At 43.6% G+C, this 26,212-nt stretch overlaps 1 protein-coding gene and 1 pseudogene across 4 annotated transcripts in view; both read right to left on the bottom strand.

The window, feature by feature from the left end:
- Positions 1–26,212, bottom strand: part of LOC309552161 — a 517,672-nt pseudogene that overhangs the window by 175,960 nt on the left and 315,500 nt on the right. The gene's annotated exons all lie outside the window — the stretch shown is intronic.
- The window catches only part of EPHB4 (EPH receptor B4), an 80,209-nt gene continuing 74,572 nt past the window's right edge, over positions 20,576–26,212 (bottom strand). For 2 of the 3 annotated variants that reach the window (XM_082256222.1, XM_082256221.1), the window contains exons 15-16: positions 22,712–22,870; positions 20,576–21,988 (exon numbers count right to left, since the gene is read on the bottom strand). In XM_082256222.1, the coding sequence (XP_082112348.1) occupies positions 21,874–21,988; positions 22,712–22,870 (274 nt within the window). In that variant the 3' untranslated portion in view covers positions 20,576–21,873. The remainder of the gene's footprint in view (positions 21,989–22,711; positions 22,871–26,212) is intronic. The other variant, XM_082256223.1, reaches the window with a different exon arrangement.

Here is a 26,212-nt window from a genome sequence, read left to right as displayed (position 1 = left end):
CATATTGTTTTTTATTATTTAAAATGCAGCTTTTATTTATACATACAGTAGCATTTATTTTCGTATGCGCTGATAATACACATGTTTTGAGCTTCATGAAACCTGCCATCTACTGTTCTGGCAGTGGTCATTTTTATAATTGTAACGAGTAACTATGCAGCACAAAAAAAAATATCGGAGTAGAAGTATTGAAATCATCGAAAAAATGTAGTGAAGTAAAAGTGGAAGTAGGAGAAAAAAATTCTACTCCAGGAAAGTACAGATACCGCCTTTCCGTACTTAAGTACAGTAGTGAAATAGTTCTACTTAGTTACTATACATCTCTGCTGGTGACCCCTCTAGTGATATAAAGATCTATATAGAGGAATCAGGACCTCCTTCCTCCTGCTGGTGACCCCTCTAGTGATATAAAGATCTATATAGAGGAATCAGGACCTCCTTCCCCCTGATGATGACCCCTCTAGTGATATAAAGATCTATATAGAGGAATCAGGACCTCCTTCCTCCTGATGATGACCCCTCTAGTGATATAAAGATCTATATAGAGGAATCAGGACCTCCTTCTTCCTGCTGGTGACCCCTCTAGTGATATAAAGATCTATATAGAGGAATCAGGACCTCCTTCCTCCTGATGATGACCCCTCTAGTGATATAAAGATCTATATAGAGGAATCAGGACCTCCTTCCTCCTGATGATGACCCCTCTAGTGATATAAAGATCTATATAGAGGAATCAGGACCTCCTTCCTCCTGCTGGTGATCCCTCTAGTGATATAAAGATCTATATAGAGGAATCAGGACCTCCTTCCTCCTGCTGGTGACCCCTCTAGTGATATAAAGATCTATATAGAGGAATCAGGACCTCCTTCCTCCAGCTGGGGACCCCTCTAGTGATATAAAGATCTATATAGAAAATGGAAACTTACTGAGAAGTTACTGGCATAGAAGACAACGATCATTGTAGTTGTAGTCGTGGACTTCCAGCCGTTCTGTTTTGGGTTGAGTCATGGCCGGCACATAGCCCGGGGGGGGCAGACAATGCCTCATAAGTGGTGCTTGTTATGAATATGTAATATTATAAACTTGTGTGTACAGGAATCAAATGCTCAACAAATCCGTCATCCAGTACAATACGGCTGATGTTGTGTCGGGAAGATTTCTACATTGCATGCTCAGACCTCGAAATGGTGAACTCAGACCATCGTCACTTCCATGTGGAATGTTTGTCTGTTCACACTGAAGGATATTTCTCAGAGTATTGAATGATCCATCACATTCAATCACTGGAGCTTCTTAGGTGACATTAGTTTGGGAAAAACTATTCAATCTTTTTATAGTTGGGGGCTCCAGGATAGGTGAAGGGAGCTTCTGTAACCCTCAGGAGCCATCTAATTCTCATTGTACCCTTAACCACTTCAAGACTGCCATACATACAATGTATATATATATATATGTTGCAGTTTTGATGTGGTTTACCAGGGTAATGGCTAAAGCTATCAACCATAACCCCAGTAATTTTTTTTTTTTTTCAGTCGGCGATTCTTTTTCTTATAAAAGCAATCCGAGCGGCTGATAAGCCTTTGGATTGATTTTAGAAGCAAAGGGATTAGAAGCAGAGGAATTAGAAGCAGAGGGATTAGAAGCAGAGGGAGGGGGAGGGGGGCCTCCCTCCCCCTCCCTCCCCCCATCCTCATGCCGCTTACCGGTGCTTCTTGGGCTTACCGTTCTTACCTGCGAGCCCGGGAAACTATCCGACAGTTTGCATGGCAAGCCACAGAGGTAAGGAGAGACCAGATCGTCTCTGATCACTGCTATGATCTAGGTACAGTAATGGCGAACCTTGGCACCCCAGATGTTTTGGAACTACATTTCCCATGATGCTCATGCACTCTGCAGTGTAGTTGAGCATCATGGGAAATGTAGTTCCAAAACATCTGGGGTGCCAAGGTTCCCCATTACTGTTCTAAGAGGACCGAAGCAACGTCACAATGTCACTTCCTGTCTAGAGTGGAAGTAAACAATTTTTTTTTTTTTTTTTTTTTAAGCAAAAGATTATTATTATTATTTTTTATCTTTTGCTTTTAAAGATATACGAGAGATATGGGGTCATATAGACCCCAGATCTCTCCATAAAGAGGACCTGTCACAGCCCATGCTATCACAAGGAATGTTGTTCATCCCTTGTGATAGCAATAAAGTTGATTACAAAAAAAATGAATGTACAGTGTAAAAGAAAAAATAGAATAAAAAAAATAGTTTTACATTCCTTGTAATAGGAATAAAAGTGATTAAAAAAAAAATTAAAGGGTGTAAAAAATAAATAAAAATACATTTTAAAAAATTAAAGCTCCCCCATCCCTGGCGCGCAGAAGTGAACACATGCGTAAGTTGTTCACGAATATGTAAGCGGTGTTTACACATGTGCGGTATAGCCGTGAATGGTATAGCAAGAGCAATAATTCTAGCGCTAGATCTCCTCTGTAACTCTAAGCAGGTAACCTGTAAAAAATGTTAAAGCGTCGCCTATGGAAATTTTTAAGTATCGCAGTTCGTCGCCATTCCACGAGCGCGCGCAATTTTAAAGCGTGACATGTTGGGTATCTATTTTTTCAGCGTAACATCATCTTTTATTTTTTACCAAAACATTGGGTTATATATTGTGATTTTTTGCATTTAAATTCATTAAAGTGCATTTTTTCCCAAAAAATTGCATTTAAAAAACCGGTGCGCAAATAGCGTGTGATATACGGTAAAAAATTCCAACGAACGCTATTTTATCCTCTAGGGTCTCTTCTTAAAAAAATTTATAATATTTGGGGGCTCTGAGTACGTTTCTAGCAAAAAAATACTGATTGTTACATGTAAACAAAAAGTGCCAGAAAAAGCCTGGGCCTTAACCCACCAAAATCCACCTTAACCACTTGCCGACCGCCGCCAGTACATATACGGCGGCAGTCAGCCCCTTCTGGGCAAAGTGACGTACCGGTACGTCACTCGCCCACGAGCCAATATAGGGCGAGCCCCTGCTCGTTCACTGCCATCCCCGCGCGTGTGACCGGCGGCTCCGATGTCCGCCGGTCACTCGCGATCTCCCGCTGCAGAGGGAGAAAGGCAGGCGGCTGATGTAAACAAAGCCGTCTGTCATTCTCCGTGGTGTAACTGCAGAGATCATACGATCCTGCTATGTAGGATCGTATGTCTCTGTGGTTACATCACAAGCCACGCCCCCCCACAGTTAAAATCACGCCCCTAGGGACACACTTAACCCCTTGATCACTAATAAAGTTAACCCCTTCCCTCCCAGGGTCATTTTTACAGTAACAGTGCATATGTATAGCACTGATTACTGTAGTAATGTCACTGGTACCCCCCCCCCCCCCCAATAGTGTCAAAAATGTCAGTTAGGGGTCCGATCTGTCCGCTGCAATGTCGCAGTCCCGCAAAATAAAAATCGCAGATCGCCGCCATTACTAGTTTAAAAAAAAAAACAATAAAAATGACATAAATTTCCCTTAGTTAGTAAACACAATAACTTTTGCGCAGACCAATCAAAATCCGCTGATTGTGATTTTTTTTTTACCAAACATATGTAGCAGAAAATAAATTGGCCTAAAATTTAATAAAATTTTGTTTTTTACATTTTTTTGGGGAATTTCATATAAAAAAATGTGAAAAATATTGTTATTTTTTCAAAATTGTCGCTCTTTTTTTGTTTATAGCGCAAAAAGTAAAAATCGCACGGGTGATCAAATACCACCAAAAGAAACCTCTGTTTGTGGGAAAAAAAGGGACATAAAATTTTGTTTGGGTATGTCGTTGCACGACCGCGCAATTGTCAGTTAAAGTTGCACAGTGCCGAATCGCAAAAAGTGGCCTGGACGTAAGACAGCAAAATCCTCCGGTGGTAAAGTGGTTAAAGTGTATTTTTTCCCCAAAAAATTGCATTAAAAAAATGTTGCGCAAATAGCGTGTGATATAAAAAATTCCAACGAACGCTATTTTATCCTTTAGGGTCTCTTCTTAAAAAAATGTATAATATTTGGGGGCTCTGAGTACGTTTCTAGCAAAAAATACTGATTGTTACATGTAAACAAAAAGTGCCAGAAAAGGCCCAGTCCTTAACCCACCAAAATCCGCCTTAACGTCTACGTACACCCCAACAATGGTCTTCTCTTATTGGCTCACTTTTGGTCTGTGAACTATTCTCATTGAAAGTATTCTCTTCAGAGGCCTAACTAGAACCTTCAGGGCCCCCCCTTGGACCCCTGGCCAGGGTCCTTCCCTTCAAGCCTGGGGCTCTTCCCACTGATCCTGGGGCCCTTTCTCTTTGTTGTGGGGGCCCTTTTTTATGGTCCTGCAGAGGGACCCTTTCACAAGTTCTGCAGTGGGCCCCCTTCCTGCCATCTTGGGGCCACCCCACGGTAGTGGAGCGCCAGGGCCCGGTCGCAAGTGTGACCTTTGTGATCCTGGAAGTTCACCCACTGGTGTCAGTAGTTTCACAAGTTTTTTGGTGTTTTGGTATACAGCTGGTATCCAGGTGTACAGGGGAGCCGCACAGGCCCCCCTGGAGCATGGGGCCCGGTTGCAATTGCAACCTCTGCAACCCTTGTAGTTATGTCTCTGATTCTCTTATATCTCTTCAATAAGTGCAAAATAACCTGTCCATCCTGCCATAAACCCAGTGTGCTGACAACTCCCTGTGCAAATCTCAAGTGGTGTTATTAGATCTGCTCAGCTCACTACTGCTAACTACATCTCCATCTATGTTATGGGGATTAGGAGATTGGGGGAGATCTATAATCCTGTCCTATGGTGACAATGCTACTCCTCCAGAGATACAGTGAGCGAGCGTTGTCACCCTAGGGCAGGAAGTGTGTAACTGGCAGGATCACTGGGAGAAAATAAGGAGGAAGAAAGCCTGAAAAACCGGAAAATGAAGGCAATAATAAGGACCGGTAATCTGCAATATTTTTGTTCTTGGGTCTAGATACACTTTGGGGTCTGGTGGTGAATCAATCATGCACCTGGATTAGCTAGCCAAAGTAAATGTTTGGAGAATATCAGAATCCTACCTCTTTGGTTTCACCTTCCCCATTGACTCCAATGAATTTTTCCAAAATCAGATTTTTACAAAAATTTGGGGAAAATAAAACATTTTGGCTCATCCCTAGTTCAGACGTTAGGGATGATGGTTTATGGGCAGATTGGAAATTATTGTAGGCCCCTCCATGACCCCTGGTTGTGTTCTCTAGCCTAGCCGAGGAAATTGAATTGCTGGAAAGGATCGTTGTGGCCAGTCACTATTGTCCCCCTGAAACAGACAGCACCCACAAAGCTACCCTTTCCAACTCCATGGTCTCCATCTGCCATATTTGTGGGAAGATCTTTTGTAGTGATGCCCAATCACAATCAAATTATTCTAGGCAGCACCAGATTATAGGTGCAGGCAGGGCCACCAATTAGGGGGGTAAAAACACTACTGCTGTACTAGGCCCTGGCCCCGTTGGGTCCGCAGCTATGTTCGGGGACTGTTACATGCCGGAGTTGGGGCTCGAGTCAACTTCCCCTTCCATATCACCCAAGGTGGATTTTAGGGCTTGGGCTGTGGAGCCTGTACTCAGGATGGGCAGCTAAGCATGGTGCTGGCTAACCCTTCCTCCTCAATGGCCACCAACTGCCATGTTTGTAGAAAGATCTATTGTAGTGATGCCCAAATCTTTCTAGGCAGCCCTATATTAGAGGGTTATGGGTGATGGCAGGGCTGCCAACAAGGGTGTAAAGACATTACTCCTGTACCGGGACATTGCCCCATGGGGTCAGCAGAGGGGCCCAACAGTGTCAACATCCACTGCTCAGTTTGGGGATTCCTGGTCATTGAAGTTGGGGCTCATATCAACCCCCCCTTTCATAGCCACCGAGGTGGGATTTTAGAGCTTGGGCTCAGGTTGGGCAGCCGTGCATGATGCTACCCCTTCCTCCTCCATGGCCACCAACTGCAATGTTTGTAGGAGAATCTATTGTAGTTATGCCAACCATCGTTAAATGTTTTTAGGCGGCCCTAGATTAGAGGGTTATGGTTGCAGGCAGAGGTGCCAATAGGGGGGGTGCAGGTACTACTGTACTGGGCCCTGGCACCATTGGGTCATGGGAGGAACAGTAGGGGCAGCATCCACAGCTCGGTTTTGTGACTCCTGCCTGCCAGAGTTGGGGGACAAGCTTGATCCCCCCTTTCATAGCTGCCAAGTGGGATGTCAGAGTTTAAGCTATGGAGCTTGGGCTCAGGTTGGGCAGTGGAGGGTGGAGAGCGCAAAGCTATCACAGTGAAATGGGAGGATCAGTAAGGGCAGCATCCACAGCTCGGTTTTGGGACACCTACCTGCCGGAGTTGGGGCTCGAACTGGCTCCCCCTACAATAGTTACCAGGTGGGATGCTGGAGCTCGGGTTGCAGAGCTTGTGCTCAGGTTGGGCAGCCAGGCCTGATGCCTGCTACCCCCTCCTCCTCCATGGCCACCAACTGCCATATTTGTAAAAGGATTGATTATAGTAATGCTAACCATCATTAAATGTTTCTAGGCGGCCATAGATTGGAGGGCTATGGTTGCAAGAAGTGCTACCGATGGGGGGGGGGGGTGGTGCTGATACTACCCCTGTACTGGGCCCTGGCCCCATTGGGTCATGGGAGGAACAGTAGGGGCAGCATCCACAGCTTGTTTTTGGGACTCCTGCCTGCTGGAGTTGGGGCTCAAGCTGGCTTCCCCTTTAATAGCTACTAGGTGGGATGCTGGAGCTCCGGTTGCAGAGCTTATGCTCAGGTTTGGCATCCTGGCATGATGCCTGCTACCCCTTCCTTCTCCATGGCCAACAACTGCCATGTTTGTAGGAGAATCTATTGTAGTGATGCCCAACTACCGTCAAATGTTTCTAGGTGGCCCTAGAATAGAGAGTTATGGGTGCAGGCAGGTCTGCCAAAAGGGGGGTGCAGATACTACTGTACCGAGCCCTGGCCCCATTGGGTCATTGGGAGGACCAGTAGGGGCAACATCTACAACTCAGTTTTGGGTGTCCTGCCTGCCAGAGTTGGGGAACAAGCTGGCTTCCTTCTTCCATAGCTGCCAAGTGGGATGCCAGAGCTTAAGCTATGGAGCTTGTGCTCAGGTTGGGCAGTGGAGGGTTGAGTGCGCAAAGCTATCACAGTGACATGGAAGGAGCAGTAGGGGCAGCATCCACAGCTCGGTTTTGGGACTCCTGCCTTCCAGAGTCGGGGCTCGAACTGGCTCCCCCTTCAATAGCTGCCAAGTGGGATGCTTGAGCTCGGTTTCAGAGCTTGTGCTCAGGTTGGACAGCCAGGCATGATGCCTGCTACCCCTTCCTCCTCTATGGCCACCAACTGCAATGTTTGTAGAATGATCTGTGGTAGTGATGCTAACCATCGGTAAATGGTGGCCCTATATTAGTGGGTGTTGGGTACTGCCAAAAGTGGGGTGTAGATACTACTCCTGTACTGAGCCCTGGCCCCATTGGGTCATGGGGGGGGAGCAATAGGGGCAACATCTACAACTCCGTTTTGGGTGTCCTTCCTGCCAGAGATGGGGCACAAGCTGGCTCCCTTCTTCCATAGCTGCCAAGTGGGATGTCAGAGCTTAAGCTATGGAGCTTGTGCCCAGGTTGGGCAGTGGAGGGCGGAGCGCGCAAAGCTATCACAGTGACTACTTTGGAGTCTCTGATAGGAGGTAGGAGTGGAACTCATCCAATGGAAATGTTAGGGAGCCCTGTTGAATAAGCTTTATGGGGCTCCATGATGTCTGATGGTGGATCTGGGTGACCCATGGTGTAGGAAGCCCACTTGTATTTTAATCCGGCTCCACGCCTTTGTGCCCAGGTTGGGCAGTGGAGGGCGGAGCACGCAAAGCTATCACAGTGACTACTTTGGAGTCTCTGATACGAGGTAGGAGTGGAACTCATCCAATGGAAATGTTAGGGGGCCTTGTTGAGTAAGCTCTATGGGGCTCCATGATGTCTGATGGTGGATCTGGGTGACCCATGGTGTAGGAAGCCCACTTGTATTTTAATCCGGCTCCACGCCTTGGTGCAGTGGTAATGCTTTAATCCCGTGTTTTTCCTTTGTATTGAAGAACTTCAGAGCGATGGCACCATCTTTCAAACTCCGGTGTGTGCGTCATTCTTACACAAGTCAGTTACTGGTTTTATTGCATGAATATTATCCTTGTTTCTTCGTCCTGTGCTACACCTCAGCACTGCTAATCTCCAGCAGTCTTTTTGCAGCCACTTCCGTTGTACATGCACCCCAGCGATGGTTGCAATGCATTTCTCAGGGCGGATTTCCCAATGGTGAAAACCTTTGGCCATGTCTGCGTAAGGTGTCCTGAAGTGACCTCCACTTGAAGCCCATGCGACAGGGTGACAACGCAGGCGTGGGATTGGGAGACAGGGACAGAGCGTTGTCACCCTCTAACAGGAAGTGCCTGAACAAGGACCTTCATGGCGGGATCACCAGGGATGATTTTATGAGAGGTCTGAGGTCAGGTTTACATCTATTCATTGAGATTATGTAATATTTCTCCATGTGCTGATCTGATACGTTCTTTTCCTGAATTATTTAATAACTATGCCATGAGAAATAAAGAATGTTCATTTGTTACTTTGTATCCATGTTGATTGTTTAGAAATGTTTCTTATTTTATTACATTTTAGTCAATAGTGGCACATTTAACACACACGCTAAACACAATATAGGGTCTATTTATGAAACATTTGTTGGACGAATGCCACAAGCGTTTGCCCAGCCTGCACGAATCCTCAACATAATTTCTCTAATAAGGTACGTTTCCTATGACCATCAGCTCCATCTAGTGGCCAAAATTTGTCATTTTTTTCCCCGAACTACTTCAGTGAGGAACAAAACCACATTTTGCCCTCTAGAGGGAGCTGGCGATCATAGGAAATAATCCTATTAGAGAAACTATGGGGAAAATTTGTGCAGACAGGTGAATGTTTGACATTCATCCAATGAATGTTTAATAAATAGGCCCCTGTGTGTTCCTGAAGTTGACCTACGCCCCCCCCCCTCAGTCTTGCACAGTTGTACCGACTCCTCTCCTGGACTGAAACGTCTTCCCCTGACTTCACTGCACACTGTGAGCTTCTCAGCATGTGCATTAGGAGCTGCAGGAAGCCAGAGCCCCGCCTCATTTCCTGGCTGGAGAACAACCAGCATCATCTAGCCTGGCTGCTCCTAATCCATCCCTGTCAGTCATTGAATTTGCCCCCAGCCCGCCCCTTTCATTCATTAGATTTGCCCCCGGCCTGCCTCTTTCATTAATTGAATTTGCCCCCGGCCCGCCCCTTTCATTAATTGAATTTGCTCCTGGGCCGCCCCTTTTATTCATTGGATTTGTCCCTGTCCCACCCCTTTCAGTCACTGGATTGGCCCCTGGCCCACCCCTTTCATTCATTGGATTTTCTCCTGGCCCACCCCTTTTATTCATTGGATTTGCCCCTCGCCCACCCCTTTAATTCATTGGATTTTTTCCTGGCCCACCACTTTTATTGATTGGATTTTCCCCTCGCCTACCCCATTCATTCATTGGATTTACCCCTGGCCTGCCCCTTCCATTAATTGGATTTGCCCCGTGGCCTTCTTCTTTCATTCATTAGATTTGCCTGTGGCCTTCCTCTTTCATTCATTAGATTTGCCCCTGGCCCGCCCCTTTCCTTCATTGGATTTGCCCCTAGCCTGCCCTTTCATTAATTGGATTTGCCCCCAGCCTGCCCCTTTCATTCATTGGATTTGCCCCCAGCCTGCCCCTATCATTCATTGGATTTGCCCCTGACCCGCCTCTTTTATTCAATGGATTCGCCCCTGACCCACCTCTTTTATTCATTGGGTTTGCTCCTGGTCCACCCCTTTTATTCATTGGATTTTCCCCTGGCCTGCCACTTACATTCCTTGGATTTGCCCATGGCCCGCCTCTTTCATTCATTTGATTTGCCATTGGCCCTTCCTTTTACTCATTGGATTTTCCCCTGGCCCGTCCCTTTCATTCATTGGATTTGCCCCTGGCTTGCCCCTTTCATTCATTGAACTTGCCCCTGGCCCTTCCTTTTATTCATTGGATTTTCCCGTGGCCCATCCCTTTCATTCATTGGATTTGCCCCCAGCCTGCCCCTTTCATTCATTGGATTTGCCCCCAGCCTGCCCCTTTCATTCATCGGATTTGCCCCCAGCCTGCCCCTTTCATTCATTGGATTTGCCCCTGACCCACCTCTTTTATTCAAGGGATGCGCACCTGGCCCACCCCTTTCATTCATTGGATTTGCTCCTGGCCCACCCCTTTTATTCATTGGATTTTCCCCTGGCCTGCCACTTACATTCCTTGGATTTGCCCATGGCCCGCCTCTTTCATTCATTTGATTTGACATTGGCCCGCCTCTTTCATTCATTTGATTTGCCATTGGCCCATCCTTTTATACATTGGATTTGCCCCGGCCTGCCCTTTTCATTAATTGGATTTACCCCTGGCCCGCCCCTTTTAATCATTAGGTAAATGTGCGTCACCCTAATATATGGTATACTGTATGTGCGTTCAATCTGAGCGGCACCTTTGCTGGAAGGCGCACAAACGCAGGGTCAGGACAAGGGGTGGGCAGGAGGGACGGTTGCCCTGGGTGCAATGGTTTATTGCAGGGATGGGGGGGCGCCTTGACCCTTACCCTAAAGGAAGTGGGGGCGCAGTTTGGCATCCTTGCCCTGGGCGCTGGATGACTTTGTCCCGGCATGAGACATGAGGGGGCTCCCAGGGGCCCCGTAATCCCGGCCTGCGTCAGGTCCACTGTGTCTTGCGACAGATCGATCTGGCGATGGATTTTATACACGATTTCAGTATCACAGAGGGGGTGGGGTGGCCTTTTAAGCGTCACCCCAGGAGGGCCCGGTGTTGGGAACCTCCGGAGAGCTCAGGACACACACAGATTCCCCCCAGGAAGAGCGGGGGAGGGGGCTCATTAAAAAGCCCTCAATTTATAATAATTACACTAATTGGCGCAATGTAAACATGTCGCGTCCCATTTCCTGAGTGCGGCTCAGCCGCTCCCCCCCCCATCCCATCCCCCCCTCCGCCAACATCAGCAGACAGCTTTAAACAAACTCTGCTAATTACCCCTCCAGCCCTAAATAAACTCCAGATGGGGGCTCACCCCCCCCCCCCATCTTCCAGGGACTGTCATCCCTATCAGACCCGGGACGGTCATCAATAACTAATCAATGACTTATCTGTGGTGATCGCTGCCACTTCCCATGTAGGGGGATGGGTTCCTTAAAAAAAAAAAAGTGGTTTTCAGAACCGGAGCCCAGAGTTCAGTTCCCACCAGGGGCAGAAACTGAGCAACCAACCTGCCACCCATCGCCTGCCACCCATCGCCTGACACTCTCCGCCTGCCACCCATCGCCTGCCACCCATCGCCTGACCCTCTCCACCTGCCACCCATCGCCTGCCACTCTCCACCTGCCACCCATCGCCTGCCACTCTCCACCTGCCACCCATCGCCTGCCACTCTCCGCCTGCCACTCTCCACCTGCCACCCATCGCCTGCCACTCTCCACCTGCCACCCATCGCCTGCCACTCTCCACCTGCCACTCTCCACCTGCCACCCATCGCCTGCCACTCTCCGCCTGCCACTCTCCGCCTGCCACTCTCCACCTGCCACCCATCGCCTGCCACTCTCCACCTGCCACCCATCGCCTGCCACTCTCCACCTGCCACTCTCCACCTGCCACCCATCGCCTGCCACTCTCCGCCTGCCACCCATCGCCTGCCACTCTCCGCCTGCCACTCTCCACCTGCCACCCATCGCCTGCCACTCTCCACCTGCCACCCATCGCCTGCCACTCTCCACCTGCCACTCTCCACCTGCCACCCATCGCCTGCCACTCTCCGCCTGCCACCCATCGCCTGCCACTCTCCACCTGCCACTCTCCACCTGCCACTCTCCACCTGCCACCCATCGCCTGCCACTCTCCACCTGCCACTCTCCACCTGCCACCCATCGCCTGCCACTCTCCGCCTGCCACCCATCGCCTGCCACTCTCCGCCTGCCACTCTCCACCTGCCACCCATCGCCTGCCACTCTCCACCTGCCACCCATCGCCTGCCACTCTCCACCTGCCACTCTCCACCTGCCACCCATCGCCTGCCACTCTCCGCCTGCCACCCATCGCCTGCCACTCTCCACCTGCCACTCTCCACCTGCCACCCATCGCCTGCCACTCTCCGCCTGCCACCCATCACCCAACATCAACTTGGGAACAACGCAAAGAGCTGGTAAATGTCCCAAGATCTGACTGACTGCGGCTAGCCATGGGTGGATATCTAAGTTCTGGGGTCTGTACGCCTGCTGTGCCCATTATGAGGGGTTCCCACCATCCCTGTGCTGAGTTCCCAGGTCTGGAGACCTGCGGTGTCCATTATGAGGGGTTCCCACGATCCCTGTGCTGAGTTCCTGGGTCTGTACCCCTGCTGTGCCCATTATGAGGGGTTCCCACCATCCCTGTGCTGAGTTCCCAGGTCTGTACCCCTGCTGTGCCCATTATGAGGGGTTCCCACCATCCCTGTGCTGAGTTCCTGGGTCTCTACACCTGCTGTGCCCATTATGAGGGGTTCCCACCATCCCTGTGCTGAGTCCCCAGGTCTGTACACCTGCTATGCCCATTATGAGGGGTTCTCACCATCCTTGTGCTGAGTTCCCGGGTCTGTACCCCTGCTATGCCCATTATGAGGGGTTCTTACCATCCCTGTGCTGAGTTCCTGGGTCTTTACACCTGCTGTGCCCATTATGAGGGGTTCCCACCATCCCTGTGCTGAGTTCCTGGGTCTTTACACCTGTTTTGCCCATATGAGGGGTTCCCACCATCCCTGTGCTGAGTTCCCGGGTCTGTACACCTGCTGTGCCCATTATGAGGGGTTCCCACCATCCCTGTGCTGAGTTCCCAGGTCTGTACACCTACTATGCCCATTATGAGGGGTTCCCACCATCCCTGTGCTGGGTTCCCGGGTCTGTACACCTACTATGCCCATTATGAGGGGTTCCCACCATCCCTATGCTGAGTTCCCGGGTCTGGAGACCTGCTGTGCCCATTATGAGGGGTTCCCACCATCCCTATGCTGAGTTCCCGGGTCTGGAGACCTGCGGTGCCCATTATGAGGGGTTCCCACCATCCCTGTGCTGAGTTCCCGGGTCTGGAGACCTGCTGTGCCCATTATGAGGGGTTCCCACCATCCCTATGCTGAGTTCCCGGGTCTGGAGACCTGCTGTGCCCATTATGAGGGGTTCCCACCATCCCTGTGCTGAGTTCCCAGGTCTGTACACCTACTATGCCCATTATGAGGGGTTCCCACCATCCCTATGCTGGGTTCCCGGGTCAGTACCCCTGCTGTGTCCATTATGAGGGGCTCCCACCATCCCTGTGCTGAGTTCCCGGGTCTGTACACCCGCTGTGCCCATCATGAAGGGATGCATGGAGACCGGAGATCCTCCATGGGCGCTCCTGAGATCCCACAGCTCTTCGTTTATGAATTTGCTTCTCTTCACCTCCTGGGCCCCTGTGTGATCGGTGACCCTGGGGCCACCCTGATGAGCAGGGTGACAGTTTGGAGAGTCAGCTCTTCTATCAGTCAATGATTACCCAGCTCAGTCCATCCATCAGCTGAATCCAGGCTGGACAGTGAGTGGTGGGCGGCAGATAATGGGGTCAGGAGGGTTGGGGTGGACAGCCATTGATTGAAGAGGGAAGACAATTGTTCTCCAGGCACACAGACATACAGAGAAATGTGTGTACAATACGGGGGCCACACCCGGCCCTTTATCTCTACATAATGACCCCTTCATCACACTCAGCATTGTGCTGAGATTAAACCAATTTCCTGAGCAGAGCTGGACAACGGACAGAGGCCGCCCACACAACCAACGCCTATTGACCAGGACAATATATCGCTGGTCATCAAATTCCAATACCAGGATAATGCGGCCCATTCAATTCTCTGCAATGGGCTAAGGGGCTTTTTGAGTTAAAAAAAAAAAAAAATTAAAAAATGTATTATGAATTAGGCTATAAATAAATATAACATTCAAAATAAAAAAGAAAATTCAAATATATATAAATAATAAAAAAAAAATATGAATTATATTTAAAAGAAAGTCAATTTGGCCAACAAATTCAAATACCTGACTGATCAATTCTCTGCAATGGGCTAAGGTGTTTTTTGAGTTAAAAAAAAAATGTATTATGAATTAGGCTATAAATAAATAGAACATTTAAAATAAAAAAGAAAAATTTAAATATATATAAATAATAATAATAATAAAAAAAATGAATTATATTTAAAGAAAGTCAATTTAGCCAACAAATTCAAATACCTGACTGATCAATTCTCTGCAATGGGCTAAGGTGCTTTTTGAGTTTAAAAAAAAAAAAAATACATTTATGATAAATTAGGCTATAAATAAATATAACATTTAAAATAAAAAAGAAAATTAAAATATATATAAAAAAAATTAAATTAGAAAAAAAACAAAAATATGAATTATATTTAAAGAAAGACAAATTAGGCCAACAAATTCCAATACCTGACTGATCAATTACGACGACAAAAATAAAAAAATGAATAAACATCAAATAAAATGAAAAAAAAATTAATTTTATTTTATTTCATCCCATTCTATAGTTGTGTGTAATAATGGTGTGTGTTACTTTTTGTATAGTATTATTACAAAATTTTCTTTTTTTTCATATATTGTCATTTGAAATCGTTTTTTTGCAATATTACGTAAGGTCACGTTAAAAAAAAAAAAAAAAATGTATTATTTGATACATTGTTTAATTTATTTAACTTTATTTCATCCTGTTCTATAGTTGTGTGTAATAATGGTGTGTGTGTTTTACTTTTTATATGGCATTATAACATTTCCTTTTCTTCATGTATTATTTGAAATCGATTGTTTGCAATATTACGTAACATCAAATTCTTTTAAAAAATACATTTAATTCATTTAATTTTACTTCATCCCATTCTATAGTTGTGTGTAATAATGGTGTGTGTTTTTTCCTTTTTGTAAGGTATTATTACAACATTTTTTTTTTTTTTGTATATTGTTATTTAAAATTGATTTTTTGCAATATTATGTAAGATCAAATTAAAAAAAAAAATTGTATTATTTGATACATTGTTTAATTCATTTATTTTATTTATTTGATTTATATTACTTTATTTCATCCTTTTCTACAGTTGTGTGTAATAATGGTGTGTGTGTTTTACGTTTTATATGGTATTATAACATTTTCTTTTATTCATGTATTATTTAAAATAGATTTTTTTACAATATTACGTAAAATCAAATAAATTTTTTTTTTTATTATTGGATACATTATTTAATTAATTTAATTTTACTTCATCCTGTTCTATAGTTGTGTGTAATAATGGTGTGTGTTTTTTACTTTTTGTAAGGTATTATTACAACATTTTATTCTTTTAATTTATTATTTGAAATAGATTTTTTGCAATTTTACTTCAGATCACATTTTTTTTTTTAAACTGTATTATTTGATACATTGTTTAATTCATTTAACTTTATTTCATCCTGTTTTATAGTTGTGTGTAATAATGGTGTGTGTTACTTTTTGTATGGTATTATTAGATTTTCTTTTTTTTTTTCATATATTGTCATTTGAAATCGATTTTTTGCAATATTACGTAAGATCACATTTTTAAAAAAATATTTTATTTGATAAAATTAAATGAATTAAATAATGTATCAAATAAAATAATATTTTTTTAAAAAAAAGTGATCTTACGTAATATTGCAAAAAATCGATTTCAAATGACAATATATGAAAAAAAGAAAATGTAATAATACTATACAAAAAGTAACACACACCATTATTACACACAACTATAAAACAGGATGAAATAAAATTAAATGAATTAAATAATGTATTTCATCCTGTTTTATGGTTGTGTGTAATAATGGCGTGTGTTACTTATTGTATAGTATAATTACAACATTTTCTTTTTTATTATATATTATTTGAAATAGACGTTTTGCAATTTTACTTCAGATCACATTTTTTTTTTTTAACTGTATTATTTGATACATTGTTTAATTCATTTAACTTTATTTCATCCTGTTCTATAGTTGTGTGTAATAATGGTGCGTGTTACTTTTTGTATAGTATTATTACATTTTCTTTTTTTCATATATTATCATTTAAAATCGATTTTTTGCAATATTACGTAAGATCACTTTTTTTAAAAAAAATATTATTTTATTTGATACATTATTTAATTCATTTAATTTTATTTCATCCTGTTTTATAGTTATGTGTAATAATGGTGTGTGTTACTTATTGTATAGTATTATTACAACATTTTCATTTTTATTATATATTTAAAATAGACGTCTTGCAATATTACGTAAGATCACTTTTTTTTTTTTTTTTTTAAATTGTATTATTTGATTCATTATTTACTTCATTTAATTTTATTTCATCCTGTTCTATAGTTGTGTGTAATAATGGTGTGGGTTACTTTTTGTATAGTATTATTACAACATTTTCTTTTTTATTATATATTATTTGAAATAGACGTTTTGCAATATTACGTAAGATCACATTTTTTTTTTTTAATACATTATTTACTTAATTTAATTTTATTTCATCCTGTTTTATAGTTGTGTGTAATAATGGCGTCTGTTACTTATTGTATAGTATTATTACAACATTTTCTTTATTATATATTATTTGAAATAGACGTTTCGCAATATTACGTAAGATCTTTTTTTTTTTTTTTAATTGTATTATTTTTTTTATTTGATACATTATTTACTTAATTTAATTTTATTTCATCCTGTTTTATAGTTGTGTGTAATAATGGCGTGTGTTACTTATTGTATAGTATTATTACAACATTTTCTTTTTTTTCATATATTATTTGAAATAGATTTTTTGCAATTTTACTTAAGATCACATTTTTAAAAAAAAAATTGTATTATTTGATACATTATTTAATTAATTTAACTTTATTTCAACCTGTTCTATAGTTGTGTGTAATAAATGGTGCGTGTTACTTTTTGTATGGTATTATTACAACATTTTCTTTTTTTTCATATATTGTTATTTGAAATAGATGTTTTGCAATATTTAAAGTGTTACGCAAAAAAAAATTTAATGATTTGATAAAATATTATATATGACACCAGAGCATCGTAATATGCTACATGTGTTACTGTAATGTGCGTAATTACGCACACACTACCATGTTACTGATCATCAATAGCGATTGGAAAATGTTTCACAATTGTCTCAAAAAGTTTTATTTTTCTTATCTGGTAAACAGGTCCTCTTTATAGCGGTCATGCCCGATATTTTGTAAGAAAATTTTGACAAATTATTTTTTCATTAAAAAAATGTTTTGATGACTTGGGCATAAAATGAAAAAACAAATTAGAAAAAAAAATGTAAAAAATAAAAGACCAAAAAAAAAAAAATGATTTAAAAAAGAAAAGTCCACCGATTTTCAATACCTGAACAATTTTTTTATCAATTCTTTTTGTGTAATCAATCGGTCAGGTATTGAAAATTGGTGGACTTTTCTTTTTTAAATCATTTTTTTTTTTTTGATCTTTTATTTTTTACATTTTTTTTATCAATTCTTTTTGTGTAATCAAAGTAAAAAAAAAAAAAAAAAATGAAATTTTAATTTGCGGTCTTTCGTTTTTTCTGTTTTATTTTTTTTATTGTTATTTGAATCATTCTATTATATGTAGGAATGGTGTGTTTTTCTTACTCTATGGTATTTTCATGAATAGTTATATTGATTAGGAAAATAAAAATGTATAGATTTTGAATAGTTTTTTTTTTTTGTAATTTGTATTATTTTTGTTGCATATCATCTCATTTTTCATTTTACAGCCCTGATGAAGGGAAAGGGCTTCCAGTCTGAAATGTGATTTAATTCATGCTTATATGGTTCGGCTTTGCTCTCGACCATCCCTACCCACCCGGCAGGGGGGGGTGGGGGGAGGGGTTTGATACACATGGGCAGCCTAAGTGTCAGGACAATATCATCCAGTGCCCAGGGCAAAGATACCAAATTGTGCCGCCCACCCCCCTTTATTATCTGCAAGCTTACGAGGAGGCGGGGGAGAGAGAACACAGCCCGCACCTCCCCCTGGCTCTCTCCTCCTCTCCTTGCCGCTTCCAACGCTTGGCGGGGTTTGATACACATGGGAAGCCAAAGTGTCAGGACATCATCATCCAATGCCCAGGGCAAAGATACTAAATTGTGCCGCCCACCCCCCTTTATTATCTGCAAGCTTACGAGGAGGCGGGGGAGAGAGAACACAGCCCGCACCTCCTCCCGGCTCTCTCCTTGCCGCTTCCAGTGCTTGGCGGGGTTTGATACACATGGGCAGACGAAGTGTCAGGACAATATCATCCAGTGCTCTGGGCAAAGATAAAAAATTGTGCCACCCACCCCCCCCCCTTTATTATCTGCAAGCTTATGAGGCGGCGGGGGGGGGGGAGAGAAAACAGCCCGCACCTCCCCCCAGCTCTCTCCTCCTCTACTTGCCGCTTCCAGAGCTTGGCGGGGTTTGATACACATGGGCAGACTGTCAGGAAAATATCTTCCAGTGCCCAGGGCAAAGATACCAAATTGTGCTGCCCCCCCCCTTTATTATCTGCAAGCTTATGAGGCAGCGGGGGAGAGAGAACACAGCCCGCACCTTCCCCTGGCTCTCTCCTCCTCTTCTTCCCGCTTCCAGCACTTGGCTGACAGAATTAGTTATGCCGCTGTCACTACTCCTGTCAGCCTTATAGTAGAAGGAACTTGCGGCGCCCCCCATTCCTACAATACATGCTTCGCCCAGGGCAGCCGTCCCTTCTGCCCACCCTTGTCCCGGTCCTGGGCAGCGTTACTAAACTGCTTAGCTTGATCAATGATAGGGACAATAACACCCACCTAATGTATGGGTGTCACAAGGAAAGGGAGTGCGTGCTAATCCCATGGAGTCACTTAGCAGGATCAAGGAAGACCAAACAACCTATACTGGTTCAGGGTCAGTAACTCTAAGAAAAAAAAATCTCAGCATGCGCACAGCCGTCGCAAAAAATCCCTGTGTTGTCTATTTTCTATGATTGCCAGCGCCATCTAGTGGCCATAATTTTCTTGATTGAGGTATTTCAGGAAAATACTGCATTATGGCCACTAGGTGGGGCCAACTATCAAAGGAAACAGGCACATCCCAGCTGTGCAAAGCCACAAACATTGGCGCAAATTGTTTTTGAATTCTTATTTTTTCTTTTTTAAATAGACCTCCAAGTATTACAGCAGGAGGAACACCATGACAGCCAGTCAACTAGCATTTTCAGAAGTTCAGAATTGGCAGCCTTTTTGTTTCACTTATGAAGGGTTTTGAGCTTCTCCAGTTCACCCGCCACTACTCACAGTCTGCTTATTGTTGTCTCTGGGAACAGCATCTGTGTAGACATGTGACATTGCTCTCCTGGGTTTTCCAGCTCCACCCACAATGGTGAGATCTCCCTGCAGTAGTTTGTGTCTCTGCCCCTCCCACAATGGTGAGATCTCCCTGCAAGAGTTTGCATCTCTGCCCATCCCACAATGGTGAGATCTCCCTGCAAGAGTTTGCATCTCTGCCCCTCCCACAATGGTGGGATCTTCCTGCAGTAGTTTGTGTCTCTGCCCCTCCCACAACGGTGAGATCTCCCTGCAAGAGTTTGCATCTCTGCCCCTCCCACAATGGTGAGATCTCCCTGCAGTAGTTTGCGTCTCTGCCCCTCCCACAATGGTGAGATTTCCTGCAAGAGTGTGTCTCTGCCCCTCCCACAATGGTGAGATCTCCCTGCAGTAGTTTGTGTCTCTGCCCCTCCCACAATGGTGAGATTTCCTGCAAGAGTTTGTGTCTCTGCCCCTCCCACAATGGTGAGATCTCCCTGCAGTAGTTTGTCTATGCCCCTCCCACAATGGTGAGATTTCACTCCAGTAATTTGTGTCTCTGCCCCTCCCACAATGGTGAGATTTCCCTCCAGTAGTTTGTGTCTCTGCCCCTCAAACAATGGTGGGATCTCCCTGCAGTAATTGGTGTCTCTGCCTCTCCCACAATGGTGGGATCTCCCTGCAGCAGTTTGTGTCTCTGCCCTTCCCACAATGGGGAGATTTCCCTGCAATAATTTGTGTCTCTGCCCCTCCCACAATGGTGAGATCTCCCTGCAGTAGTTTGTCTCTCTGCCCCTCCCACAATGGTGAGATCCCCTGCAGTAGTTTGTGTCTCTGCCCCTCCCACAAAGCCATAATGAACTCATCTCTCTCTCTGGAGTAGTTTTGTGGAGCTGGGAATTCTGATGGCAATCTTTAAGCACTGGTGGGTGGACATGGCCTTTAAGAGCACCTAAGCCAGGAAACCTCATGTCCAGGGCTCTGCACAATTTTCTTGGTATAACATGTGAAGGGTCCCCCTCGGAAAGAACTGAGCATTTCATCACATTTTATTATTATCAAATAATTTAATATAAAAAGTAAGGAACAGAATGGAATCTTCACAAATGCATATATATATAATATATACACGTACTGTACAAATCGTAAGTAACCGCGGTCTTCACAGTGCTATATATAGAAACCACGTGTACATTCCAGACACACTCAGGGCGGAGAGGCGGTTACGTTGGTCGGCGTACACGGCAGAAACGCACGTACGATAATTCTGTTCCCTGTTCACTGTGTAGAAGGCCTTATACATTACGGCCACACACTGTATATTTCATCAGCGACACCATGGATGACACCACTGGGCATCAGAAGTCATTATTAAGGCTTCCTCCTGACGTCCGGACTCCTGGTCCAAGACCAAAGACTTTGGTAAGCTGTAGGCCAACGGTAACAGTCCAATGGCCTCTGTAAGCCAAAGACTGTCAATCAACTGGTCAGCTGCAGGCCAATGGTAACAGTCCAGTGGTCTCTGTAGGCCAATGATGGTCAATCATTTGGTTGACCAGGCCAATGGTAACAGTCCAGTGGTCTCTGTAGGCCAATGATGGTCAATCATTTGCTTAACCAGGCCAATGGTAACGCACTAACTGCTCCTTGTATGCCGAAGGTCGCAGCGGAATGGTCAACTGTGGCCCAGGGTCAGGGTTTAGAGGATGGCCTGACTCTGCAGTCGGAAGGGTTACATTAAGTGGTAGTGTATATGGTTCAATGACCATTTGTGGTCTTTAATGGCCACTTGTGGTTCAAGAAACAGAGAGGATGCAAACTCTCATTGCAGTCTTTTGGGTAGTCCTTGGCACGAGTTTGCAGTATAACGGCTGAAGGCACTGGGTTGCAGCTCCATAGTCAAGTAAAGAGCAACGTTGTAATCCAAAAGCCTTTGAAGGCACATTGCAGTCCGTCCATCCTTTGAAGACACTGAGCAACTGTCTGGGCTGGTCTTTGAAGGATATGGATGACTGTCCAACTGCCCTTTGTAGCCAATGGGTAACAGTCCAAAAGTTCTTTAAAGGCATTGGATAACAGTCCTTCGAATCCACTGTGTTGCAGTCCAACTGTCCTTGGAGGCACTGGGTAACAGTCCAACTGTCCTTTATAGGCACTGGAAAACTGTTCAACTGGCCTTTGAAGGCACTGAAACTGTCCAGCTGGCATTTGAAGGCACAGGGTAACAGTCCAACTGTCCTTTATAGGCACTGGGAAACTGTCCAACTGGCCTTTGAAGGCACTGAGTAGCTGTCCAACAGTTCCTGGAGGCACTGGTTTTCAGTCCAACAGTCTTTTGAAAACCATTAGTAACATGGTGCAGAAACTGGCGGAAGCTTTTCCGATGGAATGATTTGTTGTAGACTAGATAGTATTTTCTTCTGATGGCCAGCAAGGGTGATGCCCATCCGCAGGAGATCCCTGAAAGGAAAACAAGAGGTTTACTCAATATGCATGCCCGTTTTATAATCCCAAATAACCATTTCCCTGCCCCTACTCTACCCCAGCCTGCCTTCCATATCAAGCTTTATCTACTGCCCCTTATGTCCTGTTTGCATAACCATGACCCCCCCCCCCCCCCAATTTCTCCTCTACTGCCCTGTCATTGCATATCACTTGAAATATAGCTAGAAAATATGAACATATCAAAGACAGACCTTCTGACTCCTCTGATTTGGCAAGAAAATCTCTATTTTACAGCCTGTGACCTTGGCTCTCGGCATTTCAGTACCCTGTGGGAGAAGTCACTCTTAGAGAATGCTCAAGAACCAGCCCACTGAATCTGCAAAGGCTGAGCGCTTATGGGAACTGTTGCCTACGAGGGCATGTTCACACTATAGGAGAGTAATGTAAGGCGCCCTTTGTAGACTGCAGTCCGCATGGGCACTCCGCCTTCACAGTTCAAGTGGTTGGCTTCTCATGGCCTTTTATGGCTGCATTCTGCCAGTCTGTGGGCTTAGACAGATTTGCGGGTGGCCAATGAAAGGTTTGATGTGCATCCAGACCACAGTGACTGCAGATGAGGTTTCCCATTGATTAGAAGTGGGTAGGCCAGATGACCCAGTCTGCAGCTTCAGAATCTGACTTGAGGCTAATGGGGTAACCGAGACACTATAAAAACATTTCATCGTTTAGGTGACATACTCTGTGGTGATCTGCCGCACTCGGCTGAAGGTGGTGAATCCGGCGGTCCTGAATCCCTCTTCGTAACGGCCCATCTTGATGGCGTGCAACCACTCGCCCACTGTGGCGAAGGAGGAGTAGTGGGGGGTGCGCTGGTCCAGAAGGGGCTGCTGCGATGACCTGCCAGGGGCAAGGGGAGGGGGGAGAGAAGATTTATGGTGGTCAGAAATGCTACAGAAAACACAACTGACCCCCCCCCCCCCCAAAGTCCAAGGACAATGTCTCTGCTCTGCACAACTGACCAGATGCACCACAGTCATGGCATTATTTTAAGTAAGATTTCGTTCGGACATTTTCAAAAAGGGTGCAGTTGGCAGATCCATTTCAAAGCACCGATTTATCACATTTGAAATAGTGAGCCTTTATAAACCAGTTGGTGAATCTAACCAATCAAAATCTTACTTACTATGGCCAAAAATATTTTAGTTACTGCAGGTACTCTCGTGAAAATAGATGTGAGGAGGATACATGCAGCACAGGATACTATGGAGGCTCAAGAGTTAAGGACATCAAATACATCTCTTATGTATAAAATTTAAAACAGTAATGAACACCTAGATCCTGGAAATCTATAAATTAGATTTGGCAGCTAACGCCAGCGGCCCTAGAGTACAGCCAACGCCAGCGGCCCTAGAGTACAGCCAACCCCAGCGGCCCTAGAGTACAGCCAACGCCAGCGGCCCTAGAGTACAGCCAACGCCAGCGGCCCTAAAGTACAGCCAACGCCAGCGGCCCTAGAGTACAGCCAACGCCAGCGGCCCTAGAGTACAGCCAACGCCAGCGGCCCTAGAGTACAGCCAACGCCAGCGGCCCTAGAGTACAGCCAACGCCAACGGCCCTAGAGTACAGCCAACGCCAACGGCCCTAGAGTACAGCCAACGCCAGCGGCCCTAGAGTACAGCCAACGCCAGCGGCCCTAGAGTACAGCCAACGCCAGCGGCCCTAGAGTACAGCCAACGCCAGCGGACCTAGAGTACAGCCAACGCCAGCGGACCTAGAGTACAGCCAACGCCAGCGGACCTAGAGTACAGCAAATGCCAGCGGCCCTAGAGTACGGAAAACGCCAGCGGCCCAAGAGTACGGCAAACGCCAGTGGCCCTAGAGTACGGCAAACGCCAGTGGCCCTAGAGTACGGCTAACGCCAGTGGCCCTAGAGTGCGGCTAACGCCAGCGGCCCTAGAGTACTGCTAACGCCAGCGACCCTAGAGTACGGCTTACGCCAGCGGCCCTAGAGTACTGCTTACGCCAGCGGCCCTAGAGTACTGCTTACGCCAGCGGCCCTAGAGTACAGCAAACTCCAGCGGCCCTAGAGTACAGCTTACGCCAGCGGCCCTAGAGTACTGCTAACGCCAGCGGCCCTAGAGTACTGCTAACGCCAGTGGCCCTAGAGGACCTTGGGTTCTGGAGCTGTAGGCAGAACATGCAGGAACTGCTGTTATACAAATCGGAGGGGAATTGGCTGCTGTAAACTAATTTTGGGACTACAGACAGGACACCTCAGATTGGCTTTCCGTAATTCCCAAGTCAGAAGAGACGCCAACTGACCACACTAGGACGGATCTGCTTCCATGCCAGGCATGGTCACCAGCTAGGTTATGGCTTTAGAAGATGAGAATGCAGATCATGTACAGAGATTACAGAGAGAAGAAAACTCATCCCCAAGTTTTTAATCAAAGGGATAATAAATTCTGACTAGAAACCATGGACGCCCCCGCAATATACTTCATTGTGCGTCTTTGTTACATGAGACGTATTTGATGAAGAAGACTTTCATATTTTCAACGTTTAACCTCTGAGCACCCGATGCAGCCAACTTCCTGCACCGTCCCCTTCCTCCGTCCTTCATGTACAGGATAGATCTGTCCTGGCCGGAGTCTGTTAATTAGGAAGCCGAGTGCACAATAATCCCATTATCTCTCCCCGCTACGCCCCGTCCTTTCCATGTCAGCTTCCTCTCTGCTGCATTCTAACCTCTGAACTCCGACCTCAGCCCTGGAGAGCAATGCTCCCGCAATCAGTCTCACTTCCCCCGCTTCGCATAACCCCCTCAGTGCTGCACTCCAGCAAGACCCAGCAGAGCCTCATAGGAAAAGACTACTATTATTCTGTGATTGTATTATCTACCTATCTATTGCAACAATATATCTAAGGATAAAACATTCTGACAAGATTTGGATGGTTAGACCGTCTGCCATGTTTTTACTGCCATCTGTGTCCCCGCTGGAGCAATTCACCCTCTCTATTTGTCCTGGTGTCACCGGCAACAGAAAGTGAAATCCAAACACCAAATAGGAATAGAAGGGAAACCTTCCAATGGGGGCACCTGTTGTGGTGGCAACTGTGAGGGGAGGTTTTATCTCACTTCTTGTTCTGTCTCTGGGAAAGGAAGTGAAGGATGTCCTCGTGAAATATAGTATATAGTTTTGAAAATATAAAAAATAATTAAATATTAATTTAAAATATTTTAATATAATTATTATTAAAAAGATGCTCAATATTATAATTTATAATAAATTTGCTTCAATTTTTGTTCCTTTTGATAACTATAATTTTATTATATTATGATTATATCATAATCCTATAATTCAATATATAAATTATAATATTTTTTTAAATAATATATATGTAAATTATATATTTTATATATATATATATATATATATAAAAATATATATATTAATATATGAATATATATATAATATTTTTTTAAATATTATTTCTAATAATTTAATTATTATATATATATATATATATATATATATATGAAAAAAATATATATTAATATATAAATGTATATTATATTTTTTATTATATATATATATATATATATATATATATATATATATATATATAAATAAAAGAAAAAAATATTATATATATATATATATATATATATATATATATAATAATATTTTGAATATTATTTCTAATAATTTAATTTAATTATATTATAATATATATATAAAAATGTATTATATTTTTTATTTTATAAATATATATATATATATATATATATATATATATATATATATATATATATATATATATATGATAGATAGATAGACATATATATAATTAATATATTATATGTAAATTATACATACGTATATATATATATAAAATATTTTGTTTAAATATTATTTCTAACAATTTAATTATATATATATATATATATATATATATATATATATATATATATATATATATATATATATATATATATATATATATATATATATATATGAAAAAAATATATAATACACATATATATATAATATTTTTTTAAATATTATTTATAATAATTGTATGTATATACATATATACATATATATATATATATATATATATATATATATATATATATTGAAATAAATTTGTTAGCTCTGTCTTCGCTTCCATATCGGCATTCCCTATGGAGCTGCCTTGTGACTGTTACTCTCATTTTCTGAGCCTGCAATTTTT

Source organism: Pelophylax lessonae (assembly GCF_965119305.1).
Source record: "Pelophylax lessonae genome assembly, chromosome: 4".
Classification (NCBI taxonomy): Eukaryota; Metazoa; Chordata; class Amphibia; order Anura; family Ranidae; genus Pelophylax; species Pelophylax lessonae.
Note: the sequence above shows the minus strand (reverse complement) of the source record. Positions and strands in the feature narration are given on the sequence as shown.